General features: G+C 46.6%; 1 protein-coding gene across 1 annotated transcript in view; it reads left to right on the top strand.

Annotated features, from left to right (window-relative positions):
* PTGER3 (prostaglandin E receptor 3) overlaps positions 1-5,497 on the top strand; it is a 52,867-nt gene extending 47,370 nt beyond the window's left edge. Inside the window, exon 2 of the mRNA XM_063939094.1 lies at positions 4,861-5,497. Within this exon, the coding sequence (XP_063795164.1) occupies positions 4,861-5,145 (285 nt within the window). The 3' untranslated portion in view covers positions 5,146-5,497. The remainder of the gene's footprint in view (positions 1-4,860) is intronic.
* The last annotated feature ends 12,465 nt before the right edge of the window (positions 5,498-17,962 follow it).

Genomic DNA, 17,962 nt, shown 5'->3' on the forward strand with positions numbered 1-17,962 from the left:
TTGCGGGCTCGCTGCGCTCGCCACGCTACGGGCACGGTGGCGCGCTAGCGGCGCCACACTATTTTATTCTCCCTCCAGGGGGGTCGTGGACCCCCACGAGGGAGAATAAGTGTTGGTATGCCGGCTGTCGGGATCCCGGCGCCGGTATACTGTGCGCCGGGATCCCGTCAGTCGGCATACAGAAGACCACCCGAACGGATAAAGGGTCAATATCCTTGTGCCAATTACCTCCTCCCGACCACTACAGGCAGCAGTAACACAGCTCAGATCCGTCTGTGACGCTTCACACATCTGCAAACTGAGCGCAAGCCCTCAGAACTAGATGACGGGGTAAATGTATCATTATAATACCAGGGACCCGTTCACTACATAGGGAGAGGCGGGGCGGAGATGTGAGCTCATCTCCAGCCCCAGGATAGCAACCCGACCCGGTCAGGATGGCAGCGTGTAGGGTCCAAAGCCGGATCCCACCCAGGAATGACCCGTTTCCAATTCCTGGGTGGGACCCGGCCTTGGCGATTTGAAAGCGGTATAATACATAAACAATTCTATGTAGCCAAGCGCTCGATACACACCAATCTACGTGCTGCCAGCAGAATAAGGCTACTCAACCTTATCAGAAGAAAAAATCAAATATAGAACACAAGTATTGCAGCGCATATAAATTGGGCAAAGATATTTTTCTTTTTATTACTTCATTCCATGAATGAAGTAATAAAAATACCTTTGCCCAATCTATATGAGCTCCAATACTTTTGCGGTATAATACATCGCTTTTGGTGCGGTGTTGGCTGGTGGTCAGGCCAGGAGGCATCTAGGGGTAAATTTACTAATGTTTGATGTTGGGTTTTGGTGATTTTGCAAGGTGGAGATTTACTAAAGGCAAAATCGAATGTAAAACTGAATATAAAACCAAATCTTACTCAGAATGGAAAATCGGTAAAACATTGGTACTTTTACATAGACGATTATAGGAGCCCCTGATTTACTAACATTCAATTTGAAAATTAACCACAAAATCGACATACAAATCCCCAAAATAACAAACTAATAGGCTCATTTATCAATGAGTGATAACTTTCACTGTGAGTGATAAATTGCACCAGCCAATCACCTCCTAACTGTCATTTTTCAAACACAGCCTGAGACATGGCAGGAAGGAGCTGATTGGCTGGTGCAATTTATCACTCACAGTGAACTTTATCACTCTTTGATAAATGAGCCCATAAGGGCCTTATCTAGCATGGATAGTAAAAGCAAAGTCTTCCTCTAATGGGCAAAGCCGTGCTGCCCTGCATGTGGGACAAATGTAACATGAAAGTTGACCAGCGCGGCCTTTTTTGGAGCGTGTCGCTAAGTGCGCTTGCATATTCAGACTCAAGCAGCCTGCCTCCGGTGTCTCTGCACAGGCTGCCATGCTGCGTGGCCATAGATTTAAACGAGCTTGCGATTATCGATGGATCTGCGTGTGCGCTGGGAATGTGTGCGCAGTTGCTGAGCCTTTGCGATTGCTCCGCTGTGCGTCTGAACTTTTCAGGGCTGCTGGGTTTTTTTTTAAATAATTTTGTACATCCTCAACGCGCACACACGCAGCTGCAATCACCATAGAGGGTCCATCAAAGAATCAAGCCAGATATCAGTAATACTGTACAGGCTTTATGGGGGGTATTCAATTGTTTGAAAAGTCAGTTGGGGGTCTGTTTTCCCTGTCTAATAGACAGGAAAAGACACCCAACCGACTTTTCAAACATTTGAATTCCCCCCTATGTGTCAGGTCCAATTACATGATTTTAGCTGTTTTTATAAAAATTTTAACAAAAATAAAAAAACACCTAATAAAGGGGGACCCAAACATGTGGCTCACTGTGGCTGCAGGAAGAATGGGCCTCATTCAGAGGTAAATGCAGTGCATATCGCTCTTCGGCTTTGGATTATCCGCCCCCAAATGATGACTGGCTGCGGCTTAGGGGGTACTGTGTGCGGCGACGCGGAACCTCTTCTGCACTTGCACAGACGCCCCGCCATCGGAGACGTACGCAAACCAGAATTAGAGGAACCACTGCAGCTTCTACCATGTCATATGTTTTGTCTAATACAAATAGGAATACATTAGGAAGTGTTTGTTCTATTTCATTCGACTATATATTCAATTTTGAAGGTGTTTTTATGTTCGATTCTGAAATGGATATCCTAAACTGAACACAAAATCACTAGTCAAAATCGACACACATCGGATTAGATTTTGAAATCGATTTCAAAATTGAGTGTTAGTAAATGAACGATTTGGGCGTTGAAAAAGAATGTCAATTTGATACGATTTCAGTCGATTCAAACTGTCCTTAACATTGAATACAATATCGAACATTAGTAAATATACTCCCCAGTGCTGAAAAAATTGTGTAATAATAGAATTGAGCATTTCGGTGCATTTAGATAAATGTACGTTCATTTAATTTCCTGTGTCAGTGGTAAAACCGCTCTGATTGGCTGTTTGTATCAACCCCTCATTCTTAATTAGGTTTATTCATTTACTTTCTTTTTTTTTCTCTTCTTGCACCACATAAGGAAAGAATAAACGTATTTAGGAATCTAGTAAAAAGTGATCACAGGTTTTTGGATGACTACTTATTTCAATTAAAGGGCTTTTTGTGTATCTACATGTTTAGCAGACCCTGTCTACTAAAGCATGCTGGTTCTACTAGTTCCACAAGCTGCGGTATGCTCTTTCATCCACTGTATGACATGTACCGGATTCAATGTACCAACAATTCTGCTTACTTATAAGGCAATCAATCAAACTACATTGACATACATCTCTTCACTTATCTCAAATTATCTCTCAACCCGACCTCTCCGCTCTACACAAGATCTGAGCCCCCTGTCCGCACTTACTGGGCTGTATTTGCGCTTCTCGGTGGGTTTAAGGTGGTGTACTTTATACATTAATATTAGTGTCACTTTAATATATTTACCTCAAACCCTCCTTGAAGTTGCGTGTCACAAAAGTCGACTCTTTAGTAAATATAGCCTATTTCCTTCTCTCATTAATGGTTACAGAACTTTTTCGGACTGCACCTAGGAATGCCCTCCCACGCAAAACAAGACTTTCCTCTAGTCTCCAAACCCTCAAGCATTTCCTGATAACTCATCTCTTCCAGAACCACCCACGGAACCTCCGTAAGCTAGTCTACATAACACCCCCTCTATACAACCCATCTACATAATTACTCCCCCCCCCCCCCATACAAAACATTACATATTTTCTCTACCTACACACTTGTGCAGTTAATCATTCAGCCCACCAAGAGCCTCTGTAATCTGATTGGACCAATATGAAATATGTACCACCTCTATCTGGTATTACCCTGTCTCATCTTATTACTGTTCTCAGTTGTAAAGTGCAGCGGAATATGCAAGCACTACATAAATATTTGCTAATAGATAAATAATAAGTAATGGACTTGCTGGCTGCCAAGCCTGCTGGGACTTGTAGTTCCACAGTAATACATACTCTGATTTTTGCTTTATTCTATTATACATACTCAGTAGCCTGCCTTTTAAGATATGTGTGACTAAACATATAACCCTAAGACCATAATTTAGCAATTATAGCTTTATACATGGAACTGGGAAGACTGCTTGGATAACTCCCCATTGTTAGTGCAGTTCCATTGTTTGCCTTCTGTTCCCCTTTTCTCCATCTACAGCTCAGTCTGTCTATCTACATGATGTCACTGGGGGTGTGGCCAGGCTTGGGAAGGTTGGGAAGGATAAAATATTACAGCGTAGCACAGAGGTTCCCAAACTCGGTCCTCAAGGCACCCTAACAGTACAGATTTAAGGATATCCCTGGCTAAGCACATTTGGTTAAATCAAATGGACTGAAATCCTAACTAAGTCGCCTGTCCCCAAGAATGGTTATCCTTAAAACATGGACTGTTAGGGTGCCTCAAGAACTGAATCTCTGGCATAGCATATATATTCCCCATCCAAGGATGCATTTGTGGGGGCCCCTACAACAAAAATCATCAATAACATATGCTGGTGATGTTATTAAAAAGTATAATGTGCAAATGTGTTAAACATACTGTAGTGCCCCCCAGTTCACATTATGCCTCAGTACCCCCATCCTGGTGATGTAGCTATGCGTGGAAGCCCCTGGGTGTCCGCCCCAGCAATTGGTGTAACTCCCAGAGACATAGGAGGCACTGGCTGCCGGGTTTCAGCTGTCAGAGGAGCGCCAACCAAGAAAGAAAGACTGAGGTGGCTGCTGAACTAGGATAGATCTCTCTCAACTCATTTCATAGTGATTTGCTACATTCACTGCTGACTGCTGTCCAAGTTCACAAACCCCCTTTGCAGCCCCCTTGAGCTGAAGAGTCTGGACTGTAACTGTGTGAATATAGATCAAAGTGTGTACTGTATAGTGAGCTACAGTTCTGCTGCTGTGTCTTATATGAAGAAAGAAAGGAGAGCAAAGCTGTTTTAAGGAAATGCACTGATTATTATAATAAAACTTTTAGGGGGGGGGGTGTTTATCAAAGCTTGGAGAGAGATACAATTGTGAGAGATAATGTACCAACCAATCCGCTCCTGTCAATTTTCAAACACAGCATGTAAAAAGTAAGGCAGAAGCTGATTGGCTGTTACTTTATTTCTCACAATTTTATCTCTCTCCATCTTTCATAACCCCCCCCACCCCCCCCTCGGGGCTTTATTTATTATCATTTTAAGTCTCGTTGGGCTCATTAATAACACCATACTGTATTTTTTTTATTCACTGTAGTTTTAAATATGTTTACCGTGACCCACGATGTTAAGTAAGTTTGTTCTTTTTTTTTTTTTTTTATCTCCTAACAGGTGATTATGCTAAAGATGATCTTTAATCATACCTCAGCTGAGCGTTGCGGGCTGACGCCTGCAGCGCAGAACTCCGAGCTACAGAAAGACTGTAATTTCTTCCTCACCGCAATCCGCCTAGCCTCCCTCAACCAGATACTGGACCCTTGGGTTTACCTGTTGCTCAGACAGATCCTACTCAGAAAGTTTTGCCAAGTAGCAAACGCAGTGTCCAGCTGTTCCAACGACGGACACAAGGAGCAGGTGATCATACTCACCACGGAATCCAGAAAACCAGAGGGCTAATCAGAGGCCAAAATATTTATTTCCTTTTCTTTTTCGTTTTTCTTTTTAAAGACCGCGCATGCTGGAAACGGGGGAAAATTCAAAAATAAATTTGAATGTGAAACGCGCCCAGCTGGGGCAATAGTTCCAGAGACGGAACGTAACGCTGCTAAATGGATTTCTATTTATCCGCTGTGCCAAATATCTAATGTACATTTCTCATGCAAAGATTCGGAAAGGCACCCGGTGCGAGGTTGGTGCATGCGATACGAGCATCTATTGATTGTGTATGACGGCGAAGCACTGTTCCCAGAAGTGTGCATGACAAAGCCTTATAATGAGCAAACGCCGGGAAATAAAACAGTTTTTCAGACTCCGCTTCTGTCTATTTAATATACAGGAAAATGTTTCCTATTCATGTGTAATTTTATTTTGCATAAAAAAATAACCCTTCGTTGAGCTGGGGGGGGGGGGGGGGGGGGGCGGGGGAGCAATGACAGGGGGCAGACGGTGAACCAGAGGGAGAAATATCACAGAGTATCTACTAGAGCATGGGTCTTTAACTTGCGGCCCTCCAGCTGCTGTGGAACTATACATCCCAGCATGCCCTGTCACAGTTTTGATATTAAGGCATGCTAAAACTGTCAGGGCGTGCTGGGATGTGTAGTTCCACAGCAGCTGGAGGTCCGCAGTTTGAAGACCCATGTACTAGACGGATGACTGAGGCCTCACTGACCTGAAAGGCGTTCTATTGGTCTAGAAAGTGACCTGGGTGCCCCAACATACCTTGTGATTAAATTCTCTGCTTACAGTAAAACTTTACCATCAGCGGAAGCTCCTACCTGTTTGGAGGAGGGTGGCTGCCGCTGCCCGTGCTGCCTGGCCCAAAGAGGAGGAGAGGGAGGAGGAGATGATATGGCCTCAGCTGCCAGCTGGGTCCCGGCACCTGCGCAATGGATCTGACAGGAATCGGGACTGGTGCATGTGCACCAGCGGCGGTGGGACTGCACATGCGCAAAACACCGGCTTCTATGGACTGCGTCAACTGCAGCCCATAGGAACCGGGTAGGGCTGACGATCAGGCAGGGAGTGGCTTCCTACAGGAAGCATGCTCTCTGCTAATCGCAGCCCGGTCTGGCACCTCCCAGTGTGATTGTCAGGTAGCACTTCCAATGGGAAGTCACTGCCAGTCACAACGTAGCCGGTGCAGTCACAGATTGCAACTGGCTCACTGAGGTGGCAAATTTTACTGGGAAGGGGCTGCAGCCTTGCAGCACATAGGTAAAATCCGCCAAGGTTTACCATCAATAAAACATGACAGTCTCCAACCAAACCCAGGATTAGCTGCAGACATATTGAGTCCTTTCTCTATCGTCCTAGTGGATGCTGGGGTTCCTGAAAGGACCATGGGGAATAGCGGCTCCGCAGGAGACAGGGCACAAAAGTAAAGCTTTCCGATCAGGTGGTGTGCACTGGCTCCTCCCCCTATGACCCTCCTCCAAGCCAGTTATATTTTTGTGCCCGGCCGAGAAGGGTGCAATCTAGGTGGCTCTCCTAAAGAGCTGCTTAGAAAAGTTTAGCTTAGGTTTTTTATTTTACAGTGAGTCCTGCTGGCAACAGGATCACTGCAACGAGGGACTTAGGGGAGAAGAAGTGAACTCACCTGCGTGCAGGATGGATTGGCTTCTTGGCTACTGGACATCAGCTCCAGAGGGACGATCACAGGTACAGCCTGGATGGTCACCGGAGCCTTGCCGCCGGCCCCCTTGCAGATGCTGAAGTAAGAAGAGGTCCAGAATCGGCGGCAGAAGACTCCTCAGTCTTCTAAAGGTAGCGCACAGCACTGCAGCTGTGCGCCATTTTCCTCTCAGCACACTTCACACGGCAGTCACTGAGGGTGCAGGGCGCTGGGAGGGGGGCGCCCTGGGAGGCAAATGAATACCTATTTTGGCTAAAAATACCTCACATATAGCCTCCGGAGGCTATATGGAGATATTTAACCCCTGCCAGAATCCGTTAAGAGCGGGAGACGAGGCCGCCGAAAAAGGGGCGGGGCCTATCTCCTCAGCACACAGCGCCATTTTCCCTCACAGAAAGGCTGGAGGGAAGGCTCCCAGGCTCTCCCCTGCACTGCACTACAGAAACAGGGTTAAAACAGAGAGGGGGGGCACTAAATTGGCGTTAGAAATATATAAAAAAGATGCTATAAGGGAAAACACTTATATAAGGTTGTCCCTATATAATTATAGCGTTTTTGGTGTGTGCTGGTAAACTCTCCCTCTGTCTCTCCAAAGGGCTAGTGGGTCCTGTCCTCTATCAGAGCATTCCCTGTGTGTGTGCTGTGTGTCGGTACGTGTGTGTCGACATGTATGAGGACGATGTTGGTGAGGAGGCGGAGCAATTGCCTGTAATGGTGATGTCACTCTCTAGGGAGTCGACACCGGAATGGATGGCTTATTTAGGAAATTACGTGATAATGTCAACACGCTGCAAGGTCGGTTGACGACATGAGACGGCCGACAAACAATTAGTACCGGTCCAGACGTCTCAAAAACACCGTCAGGGGTTTTAAAACGCCCGTTTACTTTAGTCGGTCGACACAGACACAGACAGGGACACTGAATCCAGTGTCGACGGTGAATAAACAAACGTATTCCTTATTAGGGCCACACGTTAAAGGCAATGAAGGAGGTGTTACATATTTCTGATACTACAAGTACCACAAAAGAGGGTATTATGTGGGATGTGAAAAAACTACCGTAGTTTTTCCTGAATCAGATAAATTAAATAAAGTGTGTGATGATGCGTGGGTTCCCCCCGATAGAAAATTATGGGCGGTATACCCTTTCCCGCCAGAAGTTAGGGCGCGTTGGGAAACACCCCTTAGGGTGGATAAGGCGCTCACACGCTTATCAAAACAAGTGGCGGTACCGTCTATAGATAGGGCCGTCCTCAAGGACCAGCTGACAGGAGGCTGGAAAATATCATAAAAAGTATATACACACATACTGGTGTTATACTGCGACCAGCGATCGCCTCAGCCTGGATGTGCAGAGCTGGGGTGGCTTGGTCGGATTCCCTGACTAAAAATATTGATACCCTTGACAGGGACAGTATTTTATTGACTATAGAGCATTTAAAGGATGCATTTCTATATATGCGAGATGCACAGAGGGATATTTGCACTCTGGCATCAAGAGTAAATGCGATGTCCATATCTGCCAGAAGATGTTATGGACACGACAGTGGTCAGGTGATGCAGATTCCAAACGGCACAAAGGTGTATTGCCGTATAAAGGAAGAGGAGTTATTTGGGGTCGGTCCATCGGACCTGGTGGCCACGGCAACTGCTGGAAAATCCGCCGTTTTTACCCTAAGTCACATCTCTGCAGAAAAAGACACCGTCTTTTCAGCCTCAGTCCTTTCGTCCCTATAAGATCATATCTGCCCAGGGATAGAGGAAAGGGAAGAAGACTGCAGCAGGCAGCCCATTCCCAGGAACAGAAGCGTTCCACCGCTTCTGACAAGTTCTCAGCATGGCGCTGAGACCGTACAGGACCCCTGGATCCTACAAGTAGTATCCCAGGGGTACAGATTGGAATGTCGAGACGTTTCCCCTTCGCAGGCTCCTGAAGTCTGCTTTACCAAGGTCTCCCTCCGACAAGGAGGCAGTATGGGAAAAAATTCACAAGCTGTATTCCCAGCAGGTGATAATTAAATTACCCCTCCTACTACAAGAAAAGGGGTATTATTCCACACTATATTGTGGTACTGAAGCCAGAAGGCTAGGTGAGACTTATTCTAAAAAATTTTTTGAACACTTACAAAGGTTCAAATCAAGATGGAGTCACTCAGAGCAGTGATAACGAACCAGGAAGAAGGGGACTATATAGTGTCCCGGGACATCAGGGATGCTTACCTCTATGTCCCAAATTTGCCCTTCTCACTAAGGGTACCTCGGGTTCGTGGTGCAGAACTGTCACTATCAGTTTCAGACGCTGCCGTTTGGATTGTCCACGGCACCCCGGGTCTTTACCAAGGTAATGGCCGAAATGATGATTCTTCTTCGAAGAAAAGGCGTCTTAATTATCCCTTACTTGGACGATCTCCTGATAAGGGCATAGTCCAGGGAACAGTTGGAGGTCGGAGTAGCACTATCTCGGATACTGCTACAACAGCACGGGTGGATTCTAAATATTCCAAAATCGCAGCTGATCCCGACGACACGTCTGCTGTGCCTAGGGATGATTCTGGACACAGTCCAGAAAAAGGTGTTTCTCCCGGAAGAGAAAGCCAGGGAGTTATCCGAGCTAGTCAGGAACCTCCTAAAAACAGTGCATCATTGCACAAGGGTCCTGGTAAAAATGGTGGCTTCCTACGAAGCAATTCCATTCGGCAGATTTCACGCAAGAACTTTTCAGTGGGATCTGCTGGACAAATGGTCCGGATCGCATCTTCAGATGCATCAGCGGATAACCCTATATCCAAGGACAAGGGTGTCTCTCCTGTGGTGGTTATAGAGTGCTCATCTTCTAGAGGGCCGCAGATTCGGCATTCAGGATTGGATGCTGGTGACCACGGAGCCCAGCCCGAGAGGCTGGGGAGCAGTCACACAAGGAAAAAATTTCCGGGGAGTGTGATCAAGTCTGGAGACTTTTCTCCACATAAATATACTGGAGCTAAGGGTAAATTTATAATGCTCTAAGCTTAGCAAGACCTCTGCTTCAAGGTCAGCCGGTATTGATCCAGTGGGAAAAACATCACGGCAGTCGCCCACGTAAACAGACAGGGCGACACAAGAAGCAGGAGGGCAATGGCAAAAACTGCAAGGACTTTTCGCTGGGCGGAAAATCATGTGATAGCACTGTCAGCAGTGTTTCATCCCGGGAATGGAAACTGGGAAGCAGACTTCCTCAGCAGGCACGACCTCCACCCGGGAGAGTGGAAACTTCATCGGGAAGTTTTTTCCACATGATTGTAAACCGTTGGGAAATACCGAAGGTGGACATGATGGCGTCCCGTCTGAACAAAAAACGGGACAGGTATTGCGCCAGGTCAAGAGACCCTCAGGCAATAGCTGTGGACGTTCTGGTAACACCGTGGGTGTACCAGTCGGTGTATGTGTTCCCTCCTCTGCTTCTCATACCTAAGGTGCTGAGAATTATAAGACGTAGAGGAGTAAGAACTATACTCATGGCTCCGGATTGGCCAAGAAGGACTTGGTACCCGGAACTTCCAAGAGATGCTTACAGAGGTCTTATGGCCTCTGCCGCTAAGAAGGGACTTGCTTCAGCAAGTACCATGTCTGTTCCAAGACTTACCGCAGCTGCGTTTGTCGGCATGGCGGTGGAAAGCCGGATCCTAAGGGAAAAAGGCATTCCGGAAGAGGTCATTCCTACCCTGGTCAAAGCCAGAAAGGAGGTGACCGCACAACATTATCACCACATGTGGCGAAAATATGTTGCGTGGTGTGAGGCCAGGAAGGCCCCACAAAGAAATTTCAACTCGGTCGTTTCCTGCATTTCCTGCAAACAGGAGTGTCTATGGGCCTCAAATTGGGGTCCATTAAGGTTCAAATTTCGGCCCTGTCGATTTTCTTCCAGAAAGAATTGGCTTCAGTTCCTGAAGTCCAGAAGTTTGTCAAGGGAGTATTGCATATACAACCCCCTTTTGTGCCTCCAGTGGCACTGTGGGATCTCAACGTAGTTCTGGGATTCCTCAAATCACATTGGTTTAAGACCAGTCAAATCTGTGGATTTGAAGCATCTCACATGAAAAGTGACCATGCTCTTGGCCCTGGCCTGGACCAGGCGAGTGTCAAATTGGTGGTTTTTTCTCAAAAAAGCCCATATCTGTTTGTCCATTCGGACAGGGCAGAGCTGCGGACTCGTCCCCAGTTCTCTCCCTAAGGTGGTGTCAGTGTTTCACCTGAACCAGCTTATTGTGGTGCCTTGCACCTACTAGGGACTTGGAGGACTCCAAGTTGCTAGATGTTGTCAGGGCCCTGAAAATATGTTCCAGGACGGCTGGAGTCAGGAAAACTGACTTGCTGTTATCCTGTATGCACCCAACAAACTGGGTGCTCTTGCTTCTAAGCAGACTATTGCTAGTTGGATGTGTAATACAATTCAGCTTGCACATTCTGTGGCAGGCCTGCCACAGCCAAAATATGTAAATGCCCATTCCACAAGGAAGGTGGGCTCATCTTGGGCGGCTGCCCGAGGGGTCTCGGCTTTACAACTTTGCCGAGCAGCTACTTGGTCAGGGGCAAACACGTTTGCTAAATTCTACAAATTTGATACCCTGGCTAAGGAGGACCTGGAGTTCTCTCATTCGGTGCTGCAGAGTCATCCGCACTCTCCCGCCCGTTTGGGAGCTTTGGTATAATCCCCATGGTCCTTTCAGGAACCCCAGCATCCACTAGGACGATAGAGAAAATAAGAATTTACTTACCGATAATTCTATTTCTCGGAGTCCGTAGTGGATGCTGGGCGCCCATCCCAAGTGCGGATAATCTGCAATACTTGTACATAGTTACAAAAATCGGGTTATTATTGTTGTGAGCCATCTTTTCAGAGGCTCCGCTGTTATCATACTGTTAACTGGGTTTAGATCACAAGTTGTACGGTGTGATTGGTGTGGCTGGTATGAGTCTTACCCGGGATTCAAAATTCCTCCCTTATTGTGTACGCTCGTCCGGGCACAGTACCTAACTGGCTTGGAGGAGGGTCATAGGGGGAGGAGCCAGTGCACACCACCTGATCGGAAAGCTTTACTTTTGTGCCCTGTCTCCTGCGGAGCCGCTATTCCCCATGGTCCTTTCAGGAACCCCAGCATCCACTACGGACTCCGAGAAATAGAATTATCGGTAAGTAAATTCTTATTTTTTGATTGATTCATATGTCCGGTGCTTTTTCCTATGATAAAATATGCCAATACTCACCTAAAGTTACAAGTTGAGGCAAGATTTAAGCAGCTTCCACACTCTGACATATCACCCAACTGTCCCGATATTGGCGCACTGCAGCAACCAAGGGCTGAAGTCTCCGGTAGTGTTGGTGGGTGGGAACTCTCACTGCTGCATTGCATGGCATCCAGACACTGAAGAGAGAGCCTAGGGGCAGCTCAGCAAGCACTGGGTATGCCCCCAGTGTGACGCACAACAGGGGGCGTAATGCGCAGCAATCCCCCCCACCCCCAACATGTTTCACCACAGAGCACAAGTTGCCCCTCCCAGGTGTGCTCTGAATAAATATTCAGATGATTCATTATTTTCTGAATTGTTTTCACTGATTAATTCCTTTTTCTGGATTTCACTCTTAGAATTAATAATTAACCAACAAAACGGAGCCAGAAAAAAAAATACTGGATAAAGGGAATTTGTCGTGAACTCCAGAGCCGCGCCGCAGTGATCATAGATAATGGGCTTAGACAAAACAATTCTGTTTGTATATTTTAAATTATGCAAAAAACCAGCACTGAGCAAACCTTGTAAGGGAAAAAGGCAAAGAAAGATCAAGTTTAAAAGAACAGTACAAACAATATATGTACAAATGAATATAAAGAAACTAACATTTTTGAATTGGTACAAATGACAATTTATCATATTATAGAACAGTTATAAAAATCTGCAAATTCCGATGAGCATGCTGTATCTTGGCATATACTGGCATTGGTGCCCTGATGACGGTACCCTCAGAGCTCTGCCATAAAATGAGCTGTAGGTATGTGTAGAAAGGGAGGCCTGCCATATTGCGGATGCATTCTGCAGCATGTACAATAAAATAACCCGCAGCAAATGTTGCCGCATTGCAGGCCCATAAAATACAATCGCTGCTGTCACATGTGATGTTCATAGGTATCTGCGTGCATAGGGGGGGAGACGGAAAATACTGAGGTCCTTCTTCATTTTACTGGGCTGAAGTTCATTCACTTTCCGTCCTCATCAGACATCAAAGCCGCAATCGTAAACCTGAAGATACGGCGGCTCTGATGCTTAATCAGTCGCAGGCATCCTCGTGTTTCTGACTTTACTCCTTTACTGGTGTACATCCATGCGTCCAAATGTACATCGCTAACCTGCGTCCTGCATCCACTGCGTCCGACTCACAATCAGACCCTTAAAAGCTAAAGTGAATGCTTGCATTAATAAAACTGGTGCACATAAAAAAAAAATGTTGTTTCCAGTAGTAACTGATTAATCATTCACGTTTATAAACCACTACAAATATACAGTCCAGACGCTGGTTGCTGCCTGTTATTACATATATAAAGAATGAATTCCCAGCAAGCGGCTGCAGGAAAGAAGATTCATCCAGTTCAAATTAAATATTTTGGTTGAGGAAAATGCGTTGTGATAAATATTTCAACAGCGCTCGTAATAAAATTTCAAACATTTGTTTTAAATAATGGAAACAATATATGGAAGTGTCTTTCAGCGGGATAAAGTGTGGCCGGCCGAGCAGCCTGTGGCAATGGGCCTGATTCATGGTGTAAGTAAAGCAAAGAAAATAAGCATCTGTGTCTGGAACAAACCATGTTGCCATGCAGGGGAGAAGAGCCGGCCCTAGGCATAGGCAAACTAGGCAAATGCCTAGGGCATTTGGAATGCCTAAGGGCACAAGCAGCTTATGCTGATTAAAAGGATATGCGGCATGCCTATATTCTGTGTGTGACTGCGGCTGTATCTCCATACGAAATGCTACATTACAGTGTATTCCTGGAAATCACTGTAACGTAACATTTCGTATGCAGATACAGCCACAGTCACACACAGAATATAGGCATGCCACGTATCGTTTTAATCAGCAGAGCTGCTTGTGCATCCTTGCCACATAGTAATGCAAATAAGATGCATATTCGTCAAAAGAGGTGCCCGATGTTACACACATATATGTAAGGGGAATTATGTGTATCATTATGCGTATAAGGGCATTAATAATGTGTGGTATATGTGTAAGGGACATTGGTGGTAATTCAGACCTGATCGAAGCACAAAATTTATAAGCTAATGAACAAAACCATGTGCACTGCAGGTGGGGCAGATATAACGTGCAGAGAGAGTTAGATTTGGGTGGGTTATATTGTTTCTGTGCAGGGAAAATACTGGCTGCTTTATTTTTACACTGCAATTTAGAATTCAGTTTGAACACACACCACACAAATCTAACTCTCTCTGCACATGTTATATCTGCCCCACCTGCAGTGCATATGGTTTTGTCCATTTGCTAACAAATTTGCTGCTGCGATCAGGTCTGAATTAGGCTCATTATGTGTATAAGGGCATTAATAAAGGTTGGCGGAATGTGTGAGGTGCATTATGTTTATAAGGACATAATAAATGTGTGTCATGTGTAAGGGGCAATACTGTGTGGTATGTGTATAAATCCATTACTAATGTGTGGCATTATGTGTATAAGGTGCTCTACTATGTAGTGTAACATATAGAAAGGGCACTACTGTGTGGTCACATGTGAATAAAGAGCAATATGGTGTGAAGTAATGTGAAAAAGGGGCAATTCAGTGTGATGTAATGTGAATAAGGGGCACTACTGTGAGGAGTAACGTATATAAGGTAAAGTACTACTGTGTGATGTAACATGAATAAGGGACACTATCACATGATATAATGTGAATAAAGTTGCACTACTGTGTGGTGTAAATTAAATTTGGGGTACGATTTTGTGGCCCATGCCCCATCCCAGCAAGAACACATCCCTTTTTGGGCTGTGTGCCGAATGTGCGCACTGTTCCTATTTAAAATATAGGGGATAGAAGGACCAAAATGAGGACTGCTATGGGTGAGGGGTGATGGTGCTGGGAAAGGGATGCAGGGTCAGAGGCGGAACTAGCGGCGGTGCTAGGGGGCACCAGCCAAAATTTTGCCTAGGGCATCATATTGGTTAGGGCCGGCTCTGCAGGGGAGCAAATACATTTATATTGTTTCTGTGCAGGGTAAATACCGGCTGCTTTTGTATGTAGCCCACACATGTTCTACAGCTTTATTTTTACACTGCCATTTAGATTTCAGTTTGAACACACCCCACCCAATTCTAACTCTCTGCACATGTTACATCTGCCCCACCTGCAGTGCAACATGGTTTTGCCCAGTTGCTTGCTTTTTTTTTTGCTTTACTTACTAACAGGAATCATGCCCAGTGTTAGTAATCGCAGAGAAACGGTGGGATAAAAACTTGCTACAGAATGTATGGGGCATATGTAATAGGGTCCGAGTATGGTGGAGGTGAGGAATGCCGGACAATCTCGGATGTTTTTTTAAAGGGCCAATAATTTACAAGACAAAACCATCCCGCATCTCCAGCAAACCCAGACCTTATTACATATTAGATACTCAGCTCATTGTGCGGTCCCACTAGACTTGTATATTGTCTAATAAATATATATATATATATATATACATGTAGAAATAACCGGCACTCCACTTCAACTCACAGAAACTGCCCAGGTGCCGTCCAACGAGTTGTAGCAAACCCATAAATAGTCACGAACAGAGGTGGCACTCACGGGACCTTTTTTCAAGCAGAACTCATAAAGAAGACAACAGAGACTCCTCTCTGATCAGAGAGGAGTCTCTGTTGTCTTCTTTATGAGTTTTGCTTGAAAAAAGGTCCCGTGAGTGCCACCTCTGTTCGTGACTATATATATATATATATATATATATATTAGAGATGAGCATATATATATTAGAGATGAGCAGGGGTTCGGATCCCTGAGATCCAAACCCTACCGAACCTCCCTACCCGTGTCCGGATCTGAGTCAGGCTCGGGATTTCCCGCCTGACTCGGAAAACCAGAACGAGGCAAAACGTCATCATCCCGCTGTCGGATTCTCGCGGGATTTGGATTCCATATAAGGAGCCGCGCGTCGCGGCCATTTTCACTCTAGTCTCGGAGAGTGTATTGAGAGGACGTGTCCTCAGTGTCTGTGAGGGGTGGGAAAGTGGGGTGGCGAGTTTTGTGCTGTGTTGTGCTGCTCAGTCCAGTCCAGTGTAGTCACTCAGTGTATTGTGCTGCATCAGTCCAGTCCAGTGTAGTCAGTGTATTGTGCAGCATCAGTCCAGCCAGTCACAGTGTTGGTGTCCTCTTCTGCTATGAAGAGCATAGGTGCCGCAAAGATGGCGCCGGAGCGCCTTAAGGGGGGGGGTCGCCAGGCGGCCCGCGGGCCGGCAGCATGGCGAACGGGGGAGGGGGGAAGGTATGCCCATCCCTCCCTTTACACACCGACCAGCAGACCAGCCAGTAAAGGCAGCGGGGGCGGAGCAGCTGGGGGGGAGCATAAAGGGAAAGAGCAGGGGGGTAGGCAGCCTTTGTCCTGGAGAGTGCAGTGCTGAATAATCAACTGTCCTCTATGTTAATTACAGCCTGGCAGGCAGTTTAATAAATGTCATTTACAATATAGGGAATAACATGATACTACATGTCAGACAGTATATACACAATATCATATTTCAGGATCCGATCACGTTATGGATCCTGACATTGGGAGCCCTAAGGGCAAAGCTGGATGTAGAGTCAGCCTTTAGGCTGCTTCCCTTGCATCAGGAGAGCTTCAGTCTCATGGGACGAAGCTGCGGTGGATAATTTTTCAGGGGAAAATGAATTGCCGACGGGCTGAGCCATTTTCAGGTGCTGCCTGCGGAGCATTTAACTCTTCCCTGCAGTGGTGCCGGCAGGTGCGCACAGGGTCAAGAGCCATAGCACACCACCTAGAGGATTTCCTGGGGGCAGGGCCACAAGCTGCAGCGCGGCCAATTGCTGCGCGAACTACAGGTCATGCTGGAGATATTCAGCTTGCCTATCGCACCAGAGAAACTGAGGGCCCAAGACAGTCTTAGCATCCAAGGGTTCAAAGCATCGATATTGGCATACAATAGGAGGCTAGGAAGGTTTTTCCTAACTAACTGCTTTGAAGCGTTGGCCCACGGGCTGCCGGCAGCGGAGATGCAGAGAGGCAGCTGGTTCCCGAGGGTTCGTAACCATTGAGTTTCGCATTTAGCGTGCTACTGGTTTTGTTAGCAGAAATTAATGGAAATGCAGCAGGATCCAATGGGGGGCATCCATTGATGATAACATCAGATGATAGGAGGATAGAACGGTTTGCCTCTTCTAGCTATTTCTCGTGAGTTAGGCCCGGGCGGGGGCAGGGAGATAAGCTGCGGCAGCATGAAATTTATCACTGCGGTTTCTTAGTCAGGAACAGTGCAAGGCACGTTCAGAAACAGCCAGGGCACCTGGTCAGGTTTGGCAGTTTTGTGACATGTGAAGCACAGGCGGCTGGCAGAGATGCAGGAATCAGGGAGTGCCCAGCAGGGGCCAAAGCAGTTTGGCCAAGTAGCTGGCCGGGAGAAGGCGGCATGATGGTGGCCGTCAACAGGCGGGCTAGGGGCATAAGGGGCCACAGGCTGGCCAGCTTGTATGTCGAAGCCAGACAGAGGAACAAGGGAGCCAAGTGCCAGCAAGCGAGGAGGGGGCTGGCGGCAGGGCGCCTGCGCGCAGCATCAAGTTCAGTTTGAATCAAATACTTGAATTGGCAGGTTGGGAACCGGGGCAGTCGGGGTGTGTCCCCTCCCCCCCCCCCCCATCCCGGGTAAGGAAACGGGACTCCCGCAGGAGAGAGCGCGGCGGTGCCAAGTAGTGGGAATCCCACCCACCCCTTTTTGAATGTATAATTTCTACTTTATGCCAGTCAATGAGCTAACCAATGATGTGGCGATAGTAGATGTATTCTCAGTAGCGGAGGCCATGGGCATATGGGCCCACAGGATGGCCAACAGGAATATCCAATTATGCTACAGGAGTGTGAGGGAGTGCAGGTGGT

The sequence above is a fragment of the Pseudophryne corroboree genome, chromosome 9, assembly GCF_028390025.1.
Source record: "Pseudophryne corroboree isolate aPseCor3 chromosome 9, aPseCor3.hap2, whole genome shotgun sequence".
In the NCBI taxonomy this organism is placed as follows: domain Eukaryota; kingdom Metazoa; phylum Chordata; class Amphibia; order Anura; family Myobatrachidae; genus Pseudophryne; species Pseudophryne corroboree.